Source organism: Diceros bicornis, chromosome 13 (genome assembly GCF_020826845.1).
Source record: "Diceros bicornis minor isolate mBicDic1 chromosome 13, mDicBic1.mat.cur, whole genome shotgun sequence".
Classification (NCBI taxonomy): domain Eukaryota; kingdom Metazoa; phylum Chordata; class Mammalia; order Perissodactyla; family Rhinocerotidae; genus Diceros; species Diceros bicornis.
The window spans coordinates 37,202,884-37,223,933 of NC_080752.1; the positions used below are offsets into that span (position 1 = coordinate 37,202,884).

Sequence of the window (21,050 nt, forward strand, 5' to 3'; positions counted from 1 at the left end):
GGCGGTGAAGGTCCTTGGGGTCTTAAGAAGTAGAGTCACATGGACAGAAAGATCAGTGTCACCCTTTAGAGGGGCCACTCTGGCTGCAGGTGGACGGGGTCCTGGAAGGGGTGCGCCTGGGGCCGGGAGGCCTGGTGAGTGGCAGTGTCAGGGAGAACCTGCCACACCTCGGCCCCCAGTCCCCGCCCCCAACGCCTGTTGCTTTGGCTCAAACACCATACCTGGGGGCTCCCCGGCCTTGGCTTTTCCTAAGATCCCAGTCCACCTTCAGAGGAGACAGCTACTGCCTCCATTGGAAATTTTAGAAGGTCCAAGAGACGGGGTTGGGGGTGGGAGGGAGGGCAAGACCCTCCCTCTTCCAGGGAGTGTTTTAAAGGAGCCAGGCTGGTTCAGGGGGTTAGACACTGGGGCGGGGGTCTCAGCAATCCTGCAGGACTTCCAGAGCTCAAGACGCCAAGGGGCAGAGGGCGTGGGACAGCCGGGGCGGGCTCCTCCTAGCACATGGGCTTCTTGCCCTTGCAGTGGGGCCACCAGTAGTAGCGCAGGTGCTTCTGGTAGCTGTCCAGGTTGCGCTGCAGGCAGAAGGCCACCTCCTTGTCACAGGCGCACAGCTGCTGCTCGCACCAGCTCCCCTTGTCAGCTGTGGGGTGGAGGGGGGAGCTCAGCGTCTGTCCCCTCCTGAGACAGAGCCAGGGCTGGGTCTAGGCTCCCTGGAGGGAGCCTCTGAAGACAACGCAGTGCTTGCTCAGCTGTAGGGTGCCCATCCCAGCTCCTGTGCCTCTAGCTGCATGACCTTGGGCACGTACCACGACCTCCCTGTCTATCATTGCTCCCTTGTTTATTTACTTATCCGTTCAATAAACAATCGAGCACCTATCCTGCGGCAGGCCCTGGGGGGACAGGACTGAACAAAACGGACACGGACATGTGAGGGTCACACTCCCATGGGAGCGGCAGATATTTGAGAACCACAAAAATGAATATCTGTGCTACACAGCAGTAAGGAAGATGCCGGGGCTACAAGATGGTGAAACAGGGGAGACCTGACTCAGCGTCAAGAGCCGTTGGAGCTGAGAGCAGAAGGGTCTACGCCCCCACGGAAAGCCAGGGTGGAGGAGGGGCAGTGTCCCAGGCAGAGGGAACAGCGTGTGCAAAGGCTCTGGGGCAGCAGGGACCATGGTGCTTCAGTTTCATCATCTGTGGAACAGGGACAACGGGAGGTGCTGTCGCAGGGGGCTGTTGTGAGAACGGAAGGAAGGAGGCAAAGTGCTCAGCACACAGTAGGTGCTCAGTAAATGTTGGCTCTTACTGTTATGATTATTATTATTAAGCCTCAATTAACAAAGACTGCTGTGACGAGCCCTGGGACCTGCCCCCTTTCTCCATGCATGGGCCCAGGGCCCGGGTGACCTGGGTTCCAGCCCAGGCTCTGTCCCTTGCAGCTGGGTGACCGCAGGCTGACACTTCTTCACTCTGGTCAGTTTCTTTGTCTACAAAATGGAGATCATCAGAGTGGTGCTGCCTCCTGGCTGGGCTGCCATGAGCGTCAGTAATGACGATGGTAGGAGCAAGAATACAGGCAGCCCGTGTAATTGATCGAGCATGCTCTCTGCAGTGGGCATCTGTCTGCTCTCATTTTAGCTCTTGAGTTAACTTTACGGAGTAGAATACTCTCATCATCTTGAGTTTACAGATGAGGATACTGAGGCTCAGAGAAGTTTAGCAACATGTTCAAGGTCACACAGCTGGTCGGTGGTGGGTCTGGGATCCAAGCTGAGGTCCACTGGCCTTCCAGATCCTGAAGGAGTCAAAGCCCCCCTTGGACCTCTCCATACTCCCACCCCCATTCCTGCCCATCCTCCAAAGCCCAGCTACGGCCACTGGACACATGAGAAAAACAGAGAGGTCAAGCGTCTTGTGCATTATCACACAGCATATGAAGGCAGTGTGTGCCAGAACTCCCTTCCTCAGCCTCCAACTCCAACCCCGAGGCCCGGGCACTCACAGCACTGGATGTCCCCGTGGGAAAAGACGTAGTTGTAATGATCCGTGTGCTTACGGCATCCGTGGTGCCTCAGGTGGCCATAGCAGCAGTCGTGGGCATGGCAGCACCTGGAGGGAGAGGACAGGAGGGGGGACAGGCAGAGAGCACAGCTGCGTGGGTCCTTGGCTGACTCGGGTCTCTGGCTGCCCCTGCCACAGAGGAGGAACCAAGTGCCCACCTTGGAAGAGTTCTAGTCCTCTGTATGGTCATGCTAGCTAACACTTATTGAGTGCCCCCTGTGTGACTCCTTCACCTCTGGACTGTCTCTTAATGGTGCTGGTATTATTCCCATTTCATAGATGGGGAAACTGAGACTCATGGAGGTCAAGCCTCTTGCCCAAGGTCACCCAGCCTGTGAGTGGTGGATCAGGGAAGTGACCCTGGGCCTGGCTGGCTCTCATCACTCCCCTGGGTGATTCCCAGGGTTGTTGTGAAGATCACATGATAATGGCACAAAGAGGTGGGACTTTTTAAAAACAACATGCAATGGCAGCAGGGAGTATGTGTGTGGGGGTATTCTAACTAGATTAGGGGTTGGAAGTGCAAGGGGGGCCTTCAGGGACTGTGGGGAACCCTCTAGAAGGCAAGCTCCAAGAGGGCTGGGACTGTGTCGGAGCTCAGCAGAGTTGCTAGCACACAGTACAAAATGAATTCCCGGAATGAATAAATGAATGGAGAGGAAAGGGGAGAGTCCTGGGGAGGGGGCAGGACAGGGTTGCCACCGTGGGCCTGCCTGCGAAGGGATTACCAGTCCGTGGCATCTTTGGGTTGGCCTCTGCCACCGAGTCCACAGTAACAGCCGTAGGGCCAATAGGAGAAGAAGGGTATCTTCCCGGTCACTTGGTGGACCATCTTGTTCAGGTTCAGGATCCCGCCCTGGGTTGGAATCACACCTGCCAAGGAGCCCAGCAACAAGGAGAGGACGTGAATCTCAGGCCACAGGCCTGGCACCTCTGCTCTGCCTGGACCAGAGCAATGACGTTGATTAATAAAGTAACAATCACCACGATAGCTATTAAAAAAAATAATGACAGTCAGTGAGTGCTTGCTATGGGTCTTTTCATGTAGTAATTTATTGACTGCATCCATCTCATGAGATAAATACTATTTTTTTAAATAAATAACCTTTTTATTTTGGTATATTCTAGATGTACAGAAAAGTTGCCAAGACCATGTAGAGAATTCTCGTATACCCCTTCACCCAGTTTCCTCTAATGCTATTATCATCTTACATAATTGTGGTATATTTATGAAAACTAAGAAACCAACATTGGTACAATAAATAATATTTTTAATCCCCATTTTGAAAATGAGCAGACTGGGGCTCAGTAACTTGCTTCAGGTCATAGTAGCTGGTAAATGGAGGAACCAGGGTTGAAAACCAAGGCAGTTTAATTCCATTCTCTGTCTCTGGGCATTGAGTTCCCAGTTTCTAATAGCAAGAATAATCAGACTACACTCTCCTCCCTCCCCACTGCCTCTAGCAGAAAAGTCTGTGTATTAATGAGCATGCACGGCTGTCCTGGGAGGCAGTGTAATTTAGAAATCGATGATTTTCATGGATTTTTTTCATTTCAGTCATAATAGCTGTAGTTAGAATTGATCACCAGGGGAATTTATTTTATTGGGAGAGAGGAATGCATTATGTTGAGTTTGGAGAAATAAAATATATTAGGTCAATGAATTCAGGGGAGAGTTTGGGAGAACAGACAAGATTAGAAAGGGACTGAAATGTACATGTGTGGAACCTCAAGAGATGATTCAAGAACACAGATGGAGCCCAGAGTTTCATGGAGACTGGGCTGGGTGGGCCCCTAGTTTTGGAAGACGCTCCCCATACAACCTTGGGGAAATGATATTACAATGAAAGCTCCTCGCACAAATGAAGTAAAGAATAAACTGGGGGTGACCCCCACATTCGGGGTCATTGGGGTAGGAAGAGGGGGCTTGGGAGGGACTCGTGCAGTGGACCAAGGGTGAGATCACAAGCAGATGGCCTGGGGCTGCAGCTAAAAGGGACTGGTGGTGTCTGGTACTTGCAGGCCTGTGTCCCCAGTGTGTCCCTTCAATGTTAGGGAATCCACATTGCCATTCCTGTTTGGCTCTAGTTACACTGGATGTTAAAGTGAAACCTTGCTAAGCTTCCACTGTGCTGATGAATGGTCGCAGGCCCTCTGGATTCCCAGATTCAGTGATAAGGAACCCAAAGGCAACCAACTGGAAAGAGACTTACAGTACACCTTGAGGGCCAGCCAGGGACCTGAATTCAAAATCTTCCCTTTTTGGTGTTCCTCCGTTCCCCTTTCTGCCCCCAGTCTAGCCCTTTTCATTTCAGCTCAGAAATACCCACACAAATAAATTCACACTGAATGATGCACCTCTCCCTTGCTTTGATTCAGAATACTCTTGGGTGGTCTTATTTCCCATAATTTTACTGTGAGGCAAACCCAGCCCTAAGAAATTGAGGCGCTCAATCCGTGGATATGGGGGCTTTGGAGAACTGGCTTTGCTTTTCAGCAGTTCCTGTCTTGGTATTTTCCCAACCTTGGCTGCCACCAAGGGGGAAGGAGCCTCTTCTCCCAAGGGTTAGCCACAGCGATGGGAGGCAACAGTGCTACCATATCATGCATGTGCTATGTGTTAAGCTATTGCTTGCCTACTATTACTTATACTTGCTAAACTCTTTGTATATATTTTCTCATTAGAGTCCTTCTAACAACCCTATGGAAAAGGTGCTACTGTGCCCATTTTACAGATGAAGATAGAGAGAAACGGGGTGACTTGGCCGAGGGCATACTGCCCACAGATGACAGGGCCAGCGTTTGAATGCAGATTCATCTGTGCATTGTATCTCTACATTGTGTTGCCTCTTTATGTCTGAGAGATGAATTTCTGTAGCTGGATTGCAATTTTACCAATGGTTTTCACTGTAACCCTGAAGATGAGTTTCTCTCGAGAATTTGGGAGTCCCGAGATAACATAAAACCACATTCAGAAATGCAAACCCTTTCTAAAATCACATATTTTGGGATGGATCAAGAAACAAACCTGCCGCCTTGCTAGCAACCAAGTTTTATATTTGATCTGCTAGAGACCCAGTGGAGGGGCCGGCCCTGTGGCGTAGCGGTTAAGTGCGTGCGCTCTGCTGCTGGTGTCTGTCCTGGGTTCGGATCCCGGGCGCACACCGATGCACCGCTTGTCAGGCCATGCTGTGGCGGCGTCCTACGTACAGTGGAGGAAGATGGGCACAGATGTTAGCCCAGGGCCAGTCTTCCTCAGCAAGAAAGAGGAGGATTGGCATGGATGTTAGCTCAGGGCTGATCTTCCTCACAAAAAAAATAAATACATAAAGACCAAGTAGAAACTGCTCCATCTCCCACCAACGGTCAACAGAACCCTCCGCCCGGGCTCCAGGGCGAGAATGAACACAAAAGGGTTCTAAAAAAAGAGATTGCCCTGCATGTGTAAAAGATCATTATTATTCGGTCAAAGGGTCAGAGGGGAGCAGGGAGGAGGTGGGGAGATCCATTTCTGTAATTTGTGTCTGTAATTCCATAGGGGTCAGCTCAGCGGGCCCCCAGGTTCTGGACCTCTAGTTCTCCTCTTCACAGCAGTCCAGAGGCAGGCCACTAGGTTGGCTGCCCAGAGCTCTCCGGCTGAAGCCACCGTTCTATGCGAGTGGTGGCCGCTGATGGCTCCCTGCAGGAGGTGGGAGAGTTGAGGACTGGGGGACCGGGGCAGTGGGCATCAGAGCAGCAGCTCAGTCTAGGAAAGAGATAAAGGACCTACTCACATCCCTCCTTCCCTTCCCAGCTGTGGGTCCTGTCCCCACTCACCAGCAAACACGACCAGAGCACACAGCAGGGGGACTTCCATGATCCCAGCACGGAGCAGTGGAAGCAGCTACTGGAAGTTCCCTTCAGTACAGGCAGCCCCTTATATCAGATGCACTCCTCAGCCCACCGCCACCCCTCCCAGCTCCAGCTCCAGCTCCAGTGGAGTTCATCCGCGCTCTTTCTTTTTCCTCTTCTCTGGAATGGGGAATTTTATTTTTTTAATTTTTAATATCTGTTTTTTAGTGTTTTTTTTTTTTAACTTTTTGATTGCAAAAGAAACACAAATTCAGTATAGAAGATTTGGAAAACATAAACAATAAGAAAAAATTTTAAGTCAGCTGTGAATCCATTAAGCACCATTAACTTTTTACAATTGAAATATATTTGACACATAATATGTGTAAATTTAAGGTGTGCAGTACATTGATTTGATACATTTATATATTGTAATATGATTGCCATTGTAGGAATAATTAGCAGCTCTATAATATCACATAATTATAATTTCATTTTAGTGGTTGGAATAATTAAGATCCAGTCTCTTAGCAAGTTTGATGTTTATAATACAATATTGTTGTCTATATTCACTGTACTGTGCATTAGCTCTCTGGGACTTATTTACTACTTGTTGCAAGTTTGTACCTTTAAACAACATCTGTCCTATTCTCACCACCCCCTCATCCCCTGGTAACCACCATTTTACTCTTTGTTTTTATGAATTTGGCTTTTTTGAGACTCCATCTGTAAGTGACATCATACAGTATTTGTCTTTCTCTCTCTGACTTATTTCACTTAGCATAATGCCCTCGAGGTCCAGCCATGTTGTCACAAATGGCAGGATGTCCTTCTTTTCATGGCTAAATAATATTCTATTGTGTGTGTATATATATATATATATATATATATATATATATATATATATACACCACATCTTCTTTATCCATTCATCTTTTGACTGCCACTTAGGTTGTTTCCACCATTAACATTTTGGTGTATGTTCTTCTGGTTCTATTGTTATGTATATATCTTTCCATACTTTTCCCTGACTAAATTAGGAAAATGTTAGAGGTAGTCTTTGTAGCACTTTGTAATCTGTTTTCTCACTTACCGTTATAACTAAACATATTTCTATGTTGTTAAATATTCTTCTGCAGTAACATTTTGAAAGGCAACCTCGTATTCCATTATACGTCTATGCTGTTCATTTAACAAATCCCCTACTGATGGACATACGGGTTGTTTCTGATTTTTTACTATTCTAGACTGTACACTGAAAGAAATCCTTGAGGCTAAATCTCCATATTTATGGGGCCTCTACATCCAGAATTGTTTCTGTAGGATCTTTTCCTAAAGTGGACTTGCTGAGTCAAAGCACGTGCACAATTTGAAGGCAGTCGCTGCGTGTTGACAACTTACTGTGCAGAAGATCTGCCCCAGTTTACATTTAAGAATCCTGATGAGGCAAATGGTGTGGACCCAGCCTAACTAGGGTGGAGGTGCTGATGGCAGGACACACAAGGCGTTAGAAAGAGAGGGTCTGCCACAAAGGCTCCACTGGTAGCCTTTCAAGGTTTAACGAGAAGCCCATTGATAGCAGTAACTGGTTTTCTCCCATGCCCCTGAGATGGCTGGTCGAGGACATAAGATCACAGAGCAAAGGTTGACCTCTTTGCTGCCAGCTAATCAGTTCACCCACAAGAGTGTGCCAGCAAGAGCCACTGCTGGGAGTTGTTCTCTGTCTCTCGGCTCTCTTCCCTCTCTCTTTTAAATCTCATCTTTGCCATTATTCTTTGACTCAGTCACCAACTGACCACCTCATGTATGAGAAAACAAGCTGCACACAAAACAAACAGCAGGAAAAGTAAATGTCTCTGGCAGGTTCTTTGACACGCCTCCCCCACATATGCTCTTACCAGCATAGGACCTTACCCTACAGACAGTGCTCCAAGTCTGGGCTCTTGATGGGGTACGTGGCTACCCCCTAGAGCCCCAGCTGTCCCTGATCTGTATCATTTGGGCGGGAGCAAACGTAGCCAGGACCACTTGTTGACCCCAGAAGGATTTTCCCTAGTGGGAGAGAAGACATGGTATTGATGCTCAAAGAGGTCTCAAAAACAGTTGTCCCGGTGCCTCCAGAGGCCCCAGGGCACATCTGAAAGGCTGGATTTGGGATCAGAGGGACCTGGTTCAAACTCCAGCTCCTTCTCTTCCCAGCTGTGGGAGCCTGTGCACATCTCTTCACCTCCATGAGCCTTGGTTTCCGTATTTGCAGAATGGGAACAATATGGGGACAACAGTCCCTCCCTCCTCTGATTGCTGTGGGTTTAGAGATCACATGCATACAGCATACTGCACCAAGTCTCACCCACGGAGAGAATGCCATTATGAAGATCACAACACGTGTTATGTAGCATTACGTGGAGGTGAAGTGGATGGGGAGGCGGGAGTCAAACCCAGGTTGCCTGGGTTATGGCTGGCCTCCCCAACTTTCCAGCTGCTTCACTTGGAGACAGTTGCTCAGCTCTGTGTCTTCCATTTCCTCATGTGTAGCATAGGGGTGGCAATAGTACCTACTTCATAATCTTGTTGTGGGGATTAAACGAAATGATATGTGAACGGGGCTTGGTCCATAGCTAGAGATCCATAAATGTTAGTTATGGTTACTCCCAACATCATCATCTTCATCCACACCATCACTGCTTATAATAAACAGAATAAATAATCATTTCTTCTGTGTTGCCTGATCTGCTGTTAATCCACTGTATCTTTCATCTCAGACAGTGTATTTTGTCTCTCTAGAAATTTGATCTGGATCTTTTTTACATCTGTGTTTCTACTTAACATTCTCAAGCTTTCCTCTATCTTCCTACACATATAGAATACACTTATAATAACCGTTTTAATGTCTTTATCTACTAATTCTATCATTTGGGCCGTTTCTGGGTCTGTTTCTATTCATTGATTTTTTTTCTCATTATGACTTTAGGTTGCCATTGCTTATTGTTATGGATAACACTTTGATGATGAAGCTTTGCCTATTTTGAAAGGGTAGTTTCTTTAGAGTCCAGAAGTGAAAATGCTGGGTCAGAAGATAGGAAGATTTTTAAGGCTCTTCCTCTCTCTGAAGTCTGCGGGGACTTAGAAACCCCTCTGCTTCTGCCTCCATCAGCAGCACACGCGCACTCATTGGGCCTGGTGGATTCTTGAGACTTGTCAGCAAGTCTGTGTGTTTTTATCTCCCTAGAAAAAGCACATGATGGTGCTGTTAGGCCACAATCTGTCAAGATCTCCAGGTGGGGGTGGAAAGGAGCAGGAGGGGGCTTAGATGCTGGAGTACAAACTCTATTAAGAATAGTGACCGTTGGCTGTGCCTTGACCACGTGTCAAACAGGAGGTTGTTATCTCTCTTGATTTTCACGCCCACACCACGAAGGAGATGCTGCTATTGCCATTCTGCACATGAGGAGACTGGAGCTCAGAGAGATTAGAAACTTGCCCAGGGTCACACAGCAGGTACGCAGCAGAGGTTGGGTTAGAACACAGGTTGGCCAGAGCTCGCCTTTCCTGTGGGCTGGAGGCTGCGGTCCCACATAGTAAATGTGAGTAAGTACTGCCCTGATCCCCATTTTACAGATGAGTCGCTGTACCCAGGGGGTCTGCCGTACTTTCTTGCCCTCCCAATATAGACGGAGGTGGATATGAGAAGAGCTGGCAGAACCTGGAAGCCTGCTGCCCCCAACCTCCCTGAAGAAGGGAAGAAAGAGGACCCTCATCCCCTAAGAGATACCCCGATGGGTGAGACCATGTCCTCTCAGCCAGCAGCCAGAGTCCTCCCCTTGACCCATCCCTCCCTGCAAAGTCCCATTTACTGGAATGGTCTCATTGCCTGGACTCCATCTATGATGTAACCTGCCAGAGGGTATCGGAGAGGAAGCTCAGAATTACTGAAGGTTTGCAGGATAAGAGGAATGTAAAAGGAGCTGGGCCTCCCCAGGGGCTTCTGAGCTGTTTCTCTGCTATGCCCTGGCAGGGGAACAGGAGGGAGCGAGCGACGTGAGAGTCCTTTGTGAGAGAGTGACCCACTTTTCTCCCGTTGCACTGAGGCAGAACCGAACCAAACCAAGCGGATTAAGCAACTGGAAAGCACCTAAATCCCTGTCAAATGCAGAATGGATAAACAACAGTAGAGCCACTCCATGATAACCCACCAGTGAACCACAGCTACACACAACAACATGGAAAAATCTCACAAACGTAATGCTGCACGAAAGAAGCTAGACGCAAAAGAGCAGAGACTGTGAGAGACACTCCATTTATAAGACCTTCCAGAACAGTCTAATTCATTTGTGCTTTTACAAATCAGCACAGCGACTCCCCTTTGAGGGGTGTGGTGACTGGAAGGGGTTGCTAAGAGGGCTTCGGGGATGCGGCTTATGTTGTTTCTTTGACTGGGTGTTGGTTACATTGGGGTGTGTACACATTGTGTAAAATCCAGCTATTTGAATTTGTGCATTTTCCTGTATGTATGTTACACTTCAATACATTTGAGTAATGATGATGATGATGATAATAAAAGCGAATGGGCTCGGGGGCCAGCTCTGTGGAGTAGTGGTTAAGTTCGGGCGCTCAGCTTCAGCGGCCCGGGTTCGCAGGTTCGGATCCCAGGCGTGGACCTACGCACCGCTCGTCAAGCCATGCTGTGGCGGCGTCCCACGTATAAAGTAGAGGAAGATGGGCACTGATGTTAGGCCAGGGCCAATCTTCCTCAGCAAAAAGAGAAGGATTGGCAACAGATGTTAACTCAGGGCTAATCTTCCTCACACACACACAAAAAAAGCAAATGGGCTCAAACTCAGCAGGAAGTACTTCAGATAAGCTTCTAGGTTAACAGATAGCCTTCTAGATTATGAACTGAGGTTGTATAGCAGAAGGAAAATCTCAGCTTTGATATCAGACAGATCCAGCTTCGAATTCTAGCTTAACAATGGCATCACCTTGATTACATTACTTCATCTTTCCCGAGCCTGGGGTTTCCCATCTGAAAAGTGGGGCCAATGATGCATGCCTTGCAGGCTTGTTGTCATGATTACAGGTGGAATGATTGACACAAGGTAGGTGGTCAGTAAATACTTGGCATCTGGTGACCCCTCCACCCAGGAGGAAAGAATCTAAAGTTCTGACCAAAGCAAGAGGCTAGGCCAACTGACCCCCCCAGCCCCACTCCTCAGGCCCAGAAACTCTTGTTTCTAGACGAGACAGAGCTGGTCACCTACAGCAGGGGGATTTCCACTCTGACCTCTCAGTTGACTCAGAGTGACTCAAGTTTAGACTTGTGGCCTCAGAGTGTACTTTCAAAATCACTTGAAATCCCCACACTCTGCAGCTTCCAGATGGTCATCGCTCAAAGGTTCTTCTTGTTTTCAGACCGGCCCAGCCCCCTGCTACCTTCCTCGAGGTCACATTAGGCTGAGAGGCAGCAGAGCCTGGTGGTTCAGAAGGAGGCTTCAGGGTCAGACAGACCGGACGTGGATCCTGACTCACCCTCTGTTTTCCCATCTGTTAAATGGGGTGGAGGAAAATGAGAAGGCCCAGCTATCAAGGTTCTTGTGAGGATTCTGAGACATGAGGCACACACACCGTGCTTGGCTTGTACACAGTAAGTGCTCAATAATGGTAGCTGGTGTTGTCATTATCAGTCTTAGCTTATGGGAGGCAAAGACTACGCTTTCAGGAAATCCCATGGGAACCCAGCAAACGATTCCATTCAACAGGCCTTTCCTGAGCACCTACTGTGCGCCAGACCCCTGGTGGCCCATCTGGTGGGTGTGGGTGGGGCTCACACTGATTTGCACAATTTGATTTGCATGATCTGCCTGAGGAGTCAGGATTGGGGAACGAGCGTGGATACCAGGATATTTGTCTGGTGGAGTTAGCCTGAGCCCGTGGAGAGAGGCCTGTAGAAGCTCCAGGCACAGGCTACAGTCACTGGGAGGGACACTGCAGGGCACTGGGGACATACAGGTGCAAATGTGGCACAGGACAGGGCTGGGAGCATGCCCCCTCCTCTGTGCAGAGCGCAGCATGGGTCTGAGGCTGGAAAGCAGGGCAACTCCACCAGGTACCCGACAGCCTGCAGCTTTGGGTGCCGAGGCCTCTGTGAGGTGGGGTGGGGGAGCAGAGCAGAAGACTATGGGAAGCCTGGGGCACCCAGAAATAACAGCAAGACTTTATTTTGCGGGGCTAGGGGAGGTGCTGACTTATGGGGACCGGACAAGAACCCAGAGGCGTTTCTTACTGTGAATATGATCCCCCAGGGGCCCACACCCTCCTGAGACCTGGTGAAGGGTTAGCCCGGAGGGATACACCGCTAACTCCGCAGGGAAATAACAATGCTTGGCTTTGCACAAAGTCTTTGATCTCACTTGCTCCTCAAAACACAATTTACAGGGTGGGTATCATTTGTCCCATGTGCAGATGGGGTTGGTGTGGCTCCAAAGGGCCAGCCAATTCCCAAGCGGAGGACTGACCAGACCCAGTCTTCTCACTGCCAAGGCTGATTTTTTTCCAGGGGCCACAGCCATGGGCCATATGGGAGTTGTTTTGGGCCAAATTGTATACCGCTCCCCCCCCTCCAAATTTGTATGATGAAGTCTTACCCCTACTACCTCAGAATGTAACCATATTTGGAGATAAGGTCTTTAAAGAGGTAATTAAGTTAAAATAAGGTCATTAGGGTGGTTCTTAATCCAAGATGACTAGTGTCCTTACAAGGAGAGGAGATTGGGACACTGACAGGTACAGAGGGAAGACTAGGTGAAGACAACACGGGGAGAAGATGGCCATCTACAGGCCAAGGAGAGAAGCCTCAGAAGAATCCAACCCTTCTGACGCCTTGATCTCTGACTTCCAGCGTATAGAACGATGAGAAAATAAATTTCTGTAGTTTAAGCCACCCAGTCTGTGTTATGGCAGCACGAGGAAACTAATATGGGTGTCAAGAGAGCCCAGAGAAAATAATGTATGCACTGGCAGGCTTCCTGGAGGAGGCGAGCAGCTGTTAGTCATCGCCCTCTTTCTTCTCCCCTGTCCCCTCCCCCCGGGGATACACACACAGTCCCTGAAGCACAGAGACCTGGTCTGAGGGACTGGCCTGCTCCTCAGGCCCCTGCCTATAGCCAGGCCTCCTGACTCACAAGGCTGAGACACACGGCTTCCCAGCTCGCTGCTGCCTCAATTTCCACCTCTATCAAATGGGAGTGATGTCCTTTGATGCCTCCCTCCTCCAGAGTCAACTGCTTAATGATTAGGAATTATTTGGCAAAACAGTCATTATATACATGTATATATAAAACATTTTTGTTATAAATGTAGAAACAATAGGTGTTTCTTATAAACCTTTTGTGTTTCTTTTAAGATCAACTTTATTGAGGTGTAATTTACATACAATAAAATATACCCCTTTAAAGTTCCGTGACTTTTGACAAATGTACACACTTGTAGGACCACTTGCCAAATCAAGATATGAAGCATTTCCATTACCCAAAAACGTTCCCTTGGGCCCCTCTGAAGTCAACTCTACAGCAGCCCCAGCCCCAGGAAACCACTCATCCACTGTCACTCTAGGTGAGTTTCGCCTTTTCTAGAATTTCATGTGGGTGGAATCACACAGCATGTAGGCTTTTGTATCTGGCTTCTTTCACTCAACAAAACTCATTTGCGATTCATCCGTGTTGTTGCCTGTAACGGTAGTTCATTCCTTTTTATTGCTGAGTAGTGTTCCATCGTATGAATGTACTTGGGTTTGTTTATCCTTTTTCCAATTGCTGGACATTTGGATTATTTATAGTTTTTGGCTATTATGAACAAAGCTGCTGTGAACATTTGTGTATAAGTCTTTGTATGAACACATGCTTTCTTTTCTCTTGGGTAAGTACCTAGGAGTGAAATAAGGGTCATATGGCTGGTGTATGTTTAACTTTACAAGAAACTGCCAAACTGTTCTCCAAATTGGTTGTACTATTTTACATTCCATTCTCACCACAAGAATACAAAAGTTCCAATTGCTTCACGTCATCATCAAAATTTGATACAGTCAGTCTTTTTCATTTTAGGCATTCTAACAGATGTGTAGTAGAATTTCATGTGGTATTAATTTTCATTTCTCTAATGACTAATGATACAGAGCCCCTTTTCTATGTGCTAATTTGACTTATTTTAGATTTTAGATTTATATCTTCTTTAGTGAAGAGTCTCTTCAAATCTGTTGCTTATTTTTAAAAATTGGGTTGTTTTCTTATTATTGAGTTTGAGTTCTTTATACATTCTGGATACAGATCCTGTATCAGATATGTGATTTGCAAATATTTTCTTCTGGCCTGTGATTTGTCTTTCCATTATCTTAACAGGGTCTTTAAAAAAGCAGAAGTTCAATTTTCATGAAGTTAAATTTATTGTGTTTTTTTCCTCTTACGTACTGTGTTTTTGGTGTTGTATTAAGAAGTCTGCCTAATCTAAGGTCACAAAGATTTTTCTCCTACGTTTTCTTCCAGAAATTTTATAAGCCTTAGGTTTTACATCTAGGTCTGTGATCCATATTTTTAATATTTATTTTTTAAAATTTTGGTAATACACATAACAAAATTTACCATCGTAACTATTTTAAGTGTACATTAAGTACACAACATTGTTGACTACATTCACATTGTTGTGAATCACCACCATCCGTCTATCCACAGAGCTCTTCTCATCTTGTAAAACTGAAACTCGGTACCCATTAGACAATGTGACCGTTCTACCCTCCTCCCAGCTCCTGGCAACCACCATTCTACTTTCTGTCTCTATGAATTTGACTACTTTAGATACCTCATATAAGTGGAATCATGCATTATTTGTCCTTTTATGACTGGTTTATTTCACTTAATGCCCTCAAGGTTCATCCATATGGCATGTGTCAGGAATTCCTTCCTTTTTAAAGCTGAATAATATGATCCATTTTTAAAACAGCTTTAAAATATAATTTGCATACCAAACCATTCATTCAAGTGTACTATAATTAGATATTTCTTTTGTTTATTCACAATTATGCAGCCATCACCACAATCTAATTTTAGAACATTTTCAACATCTCCTAAAGAAACCCTACCCATTAGCAGTCATGCCCAACCCCCTTTTCCACACACTCCCTCACCCCAGCCCTAGACAACCACTAATCTACTTTCTGTCTCTATAGATTTGCATATTTTGGACATTTCATATAAATGAAATTATATAATATGTGGCCTTTTGTGACTGGCTTCTTTCATTTAACATAATGTTTTCAAGGTTCATCCATGTTATAGCATGTATCCATATTTTAATCCTTTTAATTGTTCAATGCTTTTAATTGTGTAGATATAACACATTTTATGTATCCATTCATCACTGATGGACACTTGATTTTTTCCACTTTTTGGTTATTATGAATAATGCTACTATGCACATTTGTGTGCAAATTCTTGGTGTGGGTGCATGTTTTCATTTCTCTTGGGTATCTATCTAGGACTGGAATTGCTGGGTCATACGGTAACTTCATGTTTAACACTTTGAGGAACTGCTGAACTATTTTCCACAATGGCTGAACCATTTTACATTCTCACCAGCAACTTATGAGGTTTCTGATTTCTTAACATCCTCACCAACACTTGTTATCATTTGTCTTTTTGTGTGTGTGTGTGTGAGGAAGATTCACCCTGAGTTAATATCTGTGCCAATCTTCCTCTATTTTGTATACGGAACGCCGCCTCGGCATGGCTGATGAGTGGTGTAGGTCCATGCCCGGGATCCGAATCCGAGAACCTGGGCCGCTGAAGCGGAGCATGCGAACTTAACCACTACGCCACGGGGCCGGCCTCTCATTTGTCTTTTTTATTACAGCCATCCTAGTGGGTGTGAAGTGGTATCTCATTATGGTTTTGATTTGTCTTTCCCTAATGACTAATGATGTTGAGCATCTTTTCATGTGCTTATCGGCCATTTGTTTATCTTCTTTGGGAAATATCTATTCAAATCATCTGCTTATTTTTCAATTGAGTTGTTATCTTTATTGTTGTGTTGTAAGTGTTCTTTATATATTCTGGATACAAGTCCCTTATCAGACATATGATTTGCACATATTTTCTCCCTTTCTGTGGGTTGTCTTTTTACTTTCTTGATGGTGTAGTTTGTATCACACAATTTTTCAATTTTGATGAAATTCAGGTTATGTTTTTTGTCATTTGTACTTTTGTTGTAATATCTAGGAAACCATTGCCTAAACCAAGATCACAAAGATTCACTCTGATGTTTTCTTGTAAGAAATTTTATAGTTTTACCCTTACATTTAGACCTATCGTCCATTTTGAATTAACTTGCGTGTACAGTGTGAGGAAGGAATCCAACTTCATTCTTTTGCATATGGATATCCAATTGTCTCAGCACCACTTATTGAAGACTTCTTTCCCTGTTGAACTGTCTTGGCATCCTTGTTGAACTATAATCCATTCTGATTAATTTTTGCATATGGTGAGAAGAATGGATGGAAATTCTTTTTTCTCTTCTGTTTTTCTCTTATTGATAGCCAATTGTTCTAGGACACTATTCTTCCTCCATGGACTTTCCTTTGTATCTTAGTCAAAAGTAAATTTTCCATATATGTGTAGGTCTAATTATAGATCACCTATTCCATTCCACTGGTCTATTTGTCTATCTTTAAACCAATCCACGCGGCCTAGATTACAGTAACTTTGTAAGTGTTAAAAATCAGGCAGTGTAAGTCCGCAACTTTGTTCTTTTTAAAGTTGATTTGATATTCTAGGCCCTTTTTGTTTCCATATGAATTTTAGGATCAGTCAATTTCTACGAGAAAAATCTGTTAGGATTTTGATTGAGAGTGCACTGACTCTATAGAACAAACGGGCAGAAATGACATCTTAACAATATTGAGTCTTCTGATTCATGAACGTGGTATCTTCCTGCATTTATTTTGATCTTGCTTGATTTCTCTGAACATTGTTTTGTAGTTTTCAGTGTGCAAGTCTTTCATATATTTTGTGAGATTTATCCCTAAATATTTCATATTTTTGGATATTATTGTAAGTGTGTTTTTTCAATTCCAATTTTTAGTTGTTCATTGCTAGCATATAGAAGTACAATTATTTTCTTGTATTTTCATCTTATATCCTGCCTCCTTGCATTCTTTCTAAACTCAGTTATTAGTTCTAGTAGGTTTTTTTAGATTCTACAGGATTTTTGACATGGACTATCATGTTTAGTTTCAGGTGTACAACATAATGATTCAATATTTGTATATATGGCAAAATAATCACCACAATAAGTCTAGTTAACATCTATCACCACACATAGTTAAAAATTTTGTTCCTGTGATGTGAACTTTTAAGATTTACTCTCTTAGCAACTTTCAAATATACAATACAGTGTTATTAACTATAGTCACCATGCTGTACATTATATCCCCAGGACTTATTTATTTTATAACTGGAAGTTTGTATGTTTTGACCCCCTTCACCCATTTTGCCCACCCAACCACCAATCTGTTCTCTGTATCTTTGAGTTCATTTTTTTTTTTTAGATTCCACATATAAGTAAGATCATCTGGTATTTGTCTTTTTCTGTTTGACTTATTTCATTTAGCATAATGCCCTCAAGCTTCATCCATGTTCTCACAAATGGCAAAAGTTCCTTCTTTTTTATGGCTGAATAATATTCCAAATTTTCTTTATCCATTCATCCATCAATAAGACACTTAGGTTGCTTCTATGTCTTGGTATACTGATTGAGTTTAATATAAAACCAACATTTTATTCCTGGGATAAACCCCATTTGGCCATGGTGTATTTTCCTTTTTTACTTATTGTTAGATTCCGTTTGCTAACACTTTGTTAAGAATTTTTACATCTATGTTCATGATGGATATTAGTCTGTAGTTTTCTATTCTTTTAATGTCTTTATCTGGTTTTGGTATCAGAATAATGGTGGCTTAACAGAATGAGTCGGGAAACATTTCCTCCACTTCGATTTTCTGCAGGAATTTGTGTATAATTGGTGTTAAGAACCGATCTGTGTCTCCCCTAAAATTCATATGTTGAAGCCCTAACCCTCAGTATCTCAGAATGTGACTGTATTTGGAGATAAGGTTTTAAAGGGATGATGAAGTTAAAATGAGGTCATTAGGATGGTCCCTAATCCAATATGACTGGTCTTTATAAGAAGAGAAAATTTGGACACACAAAGAAAGAGAAGGGATGTGCACGCACAGAGAAAAGACCATGTGAGGACACCGTGAGAAGTCAGCCACCTGCAAGCCAAGGAGAGAGGCCTCCAAATGAAACCAAACCTGCCGACACCTTGATCTCGGACTACGAGCCTCTAGACCTGTGAGAAAATAAATTTCTGTTGTTTAAGTCACCCTGTCTGTGGTCCTTTGCTATGGCAGCCCTAGCAGACTAACATAGTTGGTATTATTTCTTCCTCAAGTATTTGGTTAAAATCACCAGCGAAGTCCTCTGGAGTTTATTTATGAGAAGGTTTTAAACTACATACTCAATTTCTTTAATAGACATAGGGACTATTTCCAGTTGAGTGAGTTTGTGTCTTTTAAGCAAATGGACCATTCCATCTTAGTTATTGAATATATTGTCTTACATTCATTTAAATACAAAAAAAATTACAAATAAGAAAATAAAACCACCAGTTATTCTACTCTCTAAAAATAGCCATTACTAAGGTTTTGCTGTGTATCCTTCCAATTTCCAAGTTCAATTTCCTTGAAAGACACAAACTCACTCAACTGGAAATAGCCCCTGTGTCTATTAAAGAAATTGAGTACGTAGTTTAAAACCTTCTCATAAATAAACTCCAGATGACTTCACTGGTGAATTTAACCAAATACTTATGGAAGAAATAACACGGACCCAACCCAACAAACTGGGTTGACCAGTTTGTTATTGACTTCTGGTATTGAGCACCCTTGCCTGGTAGGGAGAGGGTGGGGAGAGGGAAGATGGCATCCCCTCTCAGTGGTTTGCCATCTCTGCGGACCAGCCCAACCAGCACAGCCAATGGGAATGTGTGATGAGAAAATGGCAACAGGGCTGTTCAGGGGCTCTCGGGGGTCCCCCATCCCAGCCGTGGCCTCTTTGGCATAGACCTAAGTGACTCCTGGTTACCTGCAGGTTGGAGGCTGTATCTTCAGTGTGTGGGCTGTCCCGGGCCCTACTTCTTGGTTTTTCCTCCTTTGGAGTGAGTGATGTCATTAAGAGCCGTGTGCAAAAATCGAAGCGATGACTGAAGCCAAGCTTTGTGCAGACAAGTGAAGGCAGAGACCAGCCTTACCCTCCCCTCACTCTCAGGCCTCAGGGAGCTCCCAGTCTGATGAGGCAGATGCAGCCCCTGTCCCATGGGGACCTCGTGGGCTCTGGGAGGAAATTATAGGCCCCTGTTCTCTAGGATCCACAGTCTGAGTGAAGTGTCAGATCCACAAACCAAAACATGTACAGTTACCTACAAAGGGCTGTGTAAGCAAGTGCAGACTAACGCCATCCACGCAGGGTGGTAATGGCATGCAGGAGGGGGTTTTCTAGGATAACTTCCTGGGAAAGAGGAGGGCCTGGCTCCAGAGAGAGGAAGCTGGGCGGGAGAAGAATGGGACCTGGGGGAAAGGGGAAAGACAGATGGGATTGGCCACCCAACTGGTTTGCTTGAGCCAGAAGGCGGGAAGTCCCTCGGAGTCTCTTCTGTCCTTGTCAGCAAGTCTGGGGACACTGGGAGAGGAGGGCCAATGTGAAGGTGGGGGGATTGTTTGGAGTGTTAATTTCCAAGAGTACTCTTCTCTCTCCCTCCCTTGTTCCCCTTCCCACCACCTCAATTCACCTCAAGGCTGGAGAACCGGCCTCTGCTTGGCAACTATCAGATCTTTAACTGAGCACCTACTTAACACGTGCCCCACACTTGCCATCTGTGAGCATAATCCTTCCCCATGAGGCCTGGTTACAGCTGAGGACACAGAGGCCAGGGAAGGGAATGATTCTGCCAGGGTCTCACAGCCAAGAAGTGGGGGTGCTGGGATGGGAGCCCCTGTCAGCGCAAATCTCCAGGGGCTTCAGGGCTCCAGCGCCCCCTGCGTCTCTCCTGTCTGTCCTTCCACACACACGCCACCCCCCAGCAAGAGGCAAACGGCACCGACTCCCAGGCCACCGGACTCTCGATCAGAGGCGACTGTGACCCCAGGGCACATCTGGCGATGTCTGGAGACATTTTTGATTGTCATAACTTGGAGAGGTGGGGGGAGAGGAGTACAGGGAGGGGGCTACCACTGGGTCTAGTGGTGGAGGTCTGGGATGCTGCTCAGCACGCTAGGCTGCCTAGGACGGCCCTCCGACAGAGGGGTGTCAGGCCACGTGACAGTGGTGTGGCAGTGAAGTGGCCCTGCTCAAGATCAGATGGACTCTAGGAAAGTGGGGGGCTTCCTGCCAGATGCACATGCCAGGGCCCCTGCAGTCTTAGCCAGATGTGGGCATCAACATTCTTGTAGATGTGGGTATAGAGTTCTCTGCAGATTCTGCACTAAAGCCCTTCCAGATGTGGAGGGATGCAGACATGGGCATATCCACACGGAGGGCCTCCCTGACAAAGATTCTGTTCTGGACCAAACTCTACGCCGGGTCACTCCATCTCTTTTTCAGCTAGGCCTTGACTTTTGGACTTCGTGTCTATTTCCTGCATTGTCCGATTTTAGCAAGAATCCTGCCAAGTCTGTTCAGCCAGGATCCCCCATCCTCGATATCTGAGCACCCTCAACACCGGATGGGGTTCCTCATCCCCCACCCACCCCAGGTGATGTCTGATCTCCCTGACCTGCCTTTAGCGGGAATCCTGCTAGGTGGGTTTGGCCAGAATTCCTTCTGCCCCCGATGTTTCCTCTCGGTCATTTTCCACCCGTTGCCCTCCACCCTGCTCCTTGGCTAGGAATCCCTGCTTTTCTTTGTAATATTTGGAGCTGAGTCCAATCTCTCCTACGGCAAGACCCCGTTGTAGTGGTCCCTACGCTTCCCCGATGGCCGCCTTTGAATAAAGTCTGCTTCACTGTGCTTCTATGCTTTAACAAGCGTCACCGAATAATTTTTTCTTTACCATCC

The 21,050-nt window shown here is 45.8% G+C and overlaps 1 protein-coding gene across 1 annotated transcript; it reads right to left on the reverse strand.

Annotated features, from left to right (window-relative positions):
- Positions 1-494: 494 nt before the first annotated feature.
- Positions 495-5,920, reverse strand: PLA2G2D (phospholipase A2 group IID). Its single transcript, XM_058552040.1, has 4 exons — positions 5,881-5,920; positions 2,793-2,937; positions 2,006-2,112; positions 495-640 (listed from the first exon to the last, which is right to left on the reverse strand). The coding sequence occupies exons 1-4, from the start codon at positions 5,918-5,920 to the stop codon at positions 495-497; spliced, it is 438 nt and encodes a 145-aa protein (XP_058408023.1).
- Positions 5,921-21,050: the final 15,130 nt, after the last annotated feature.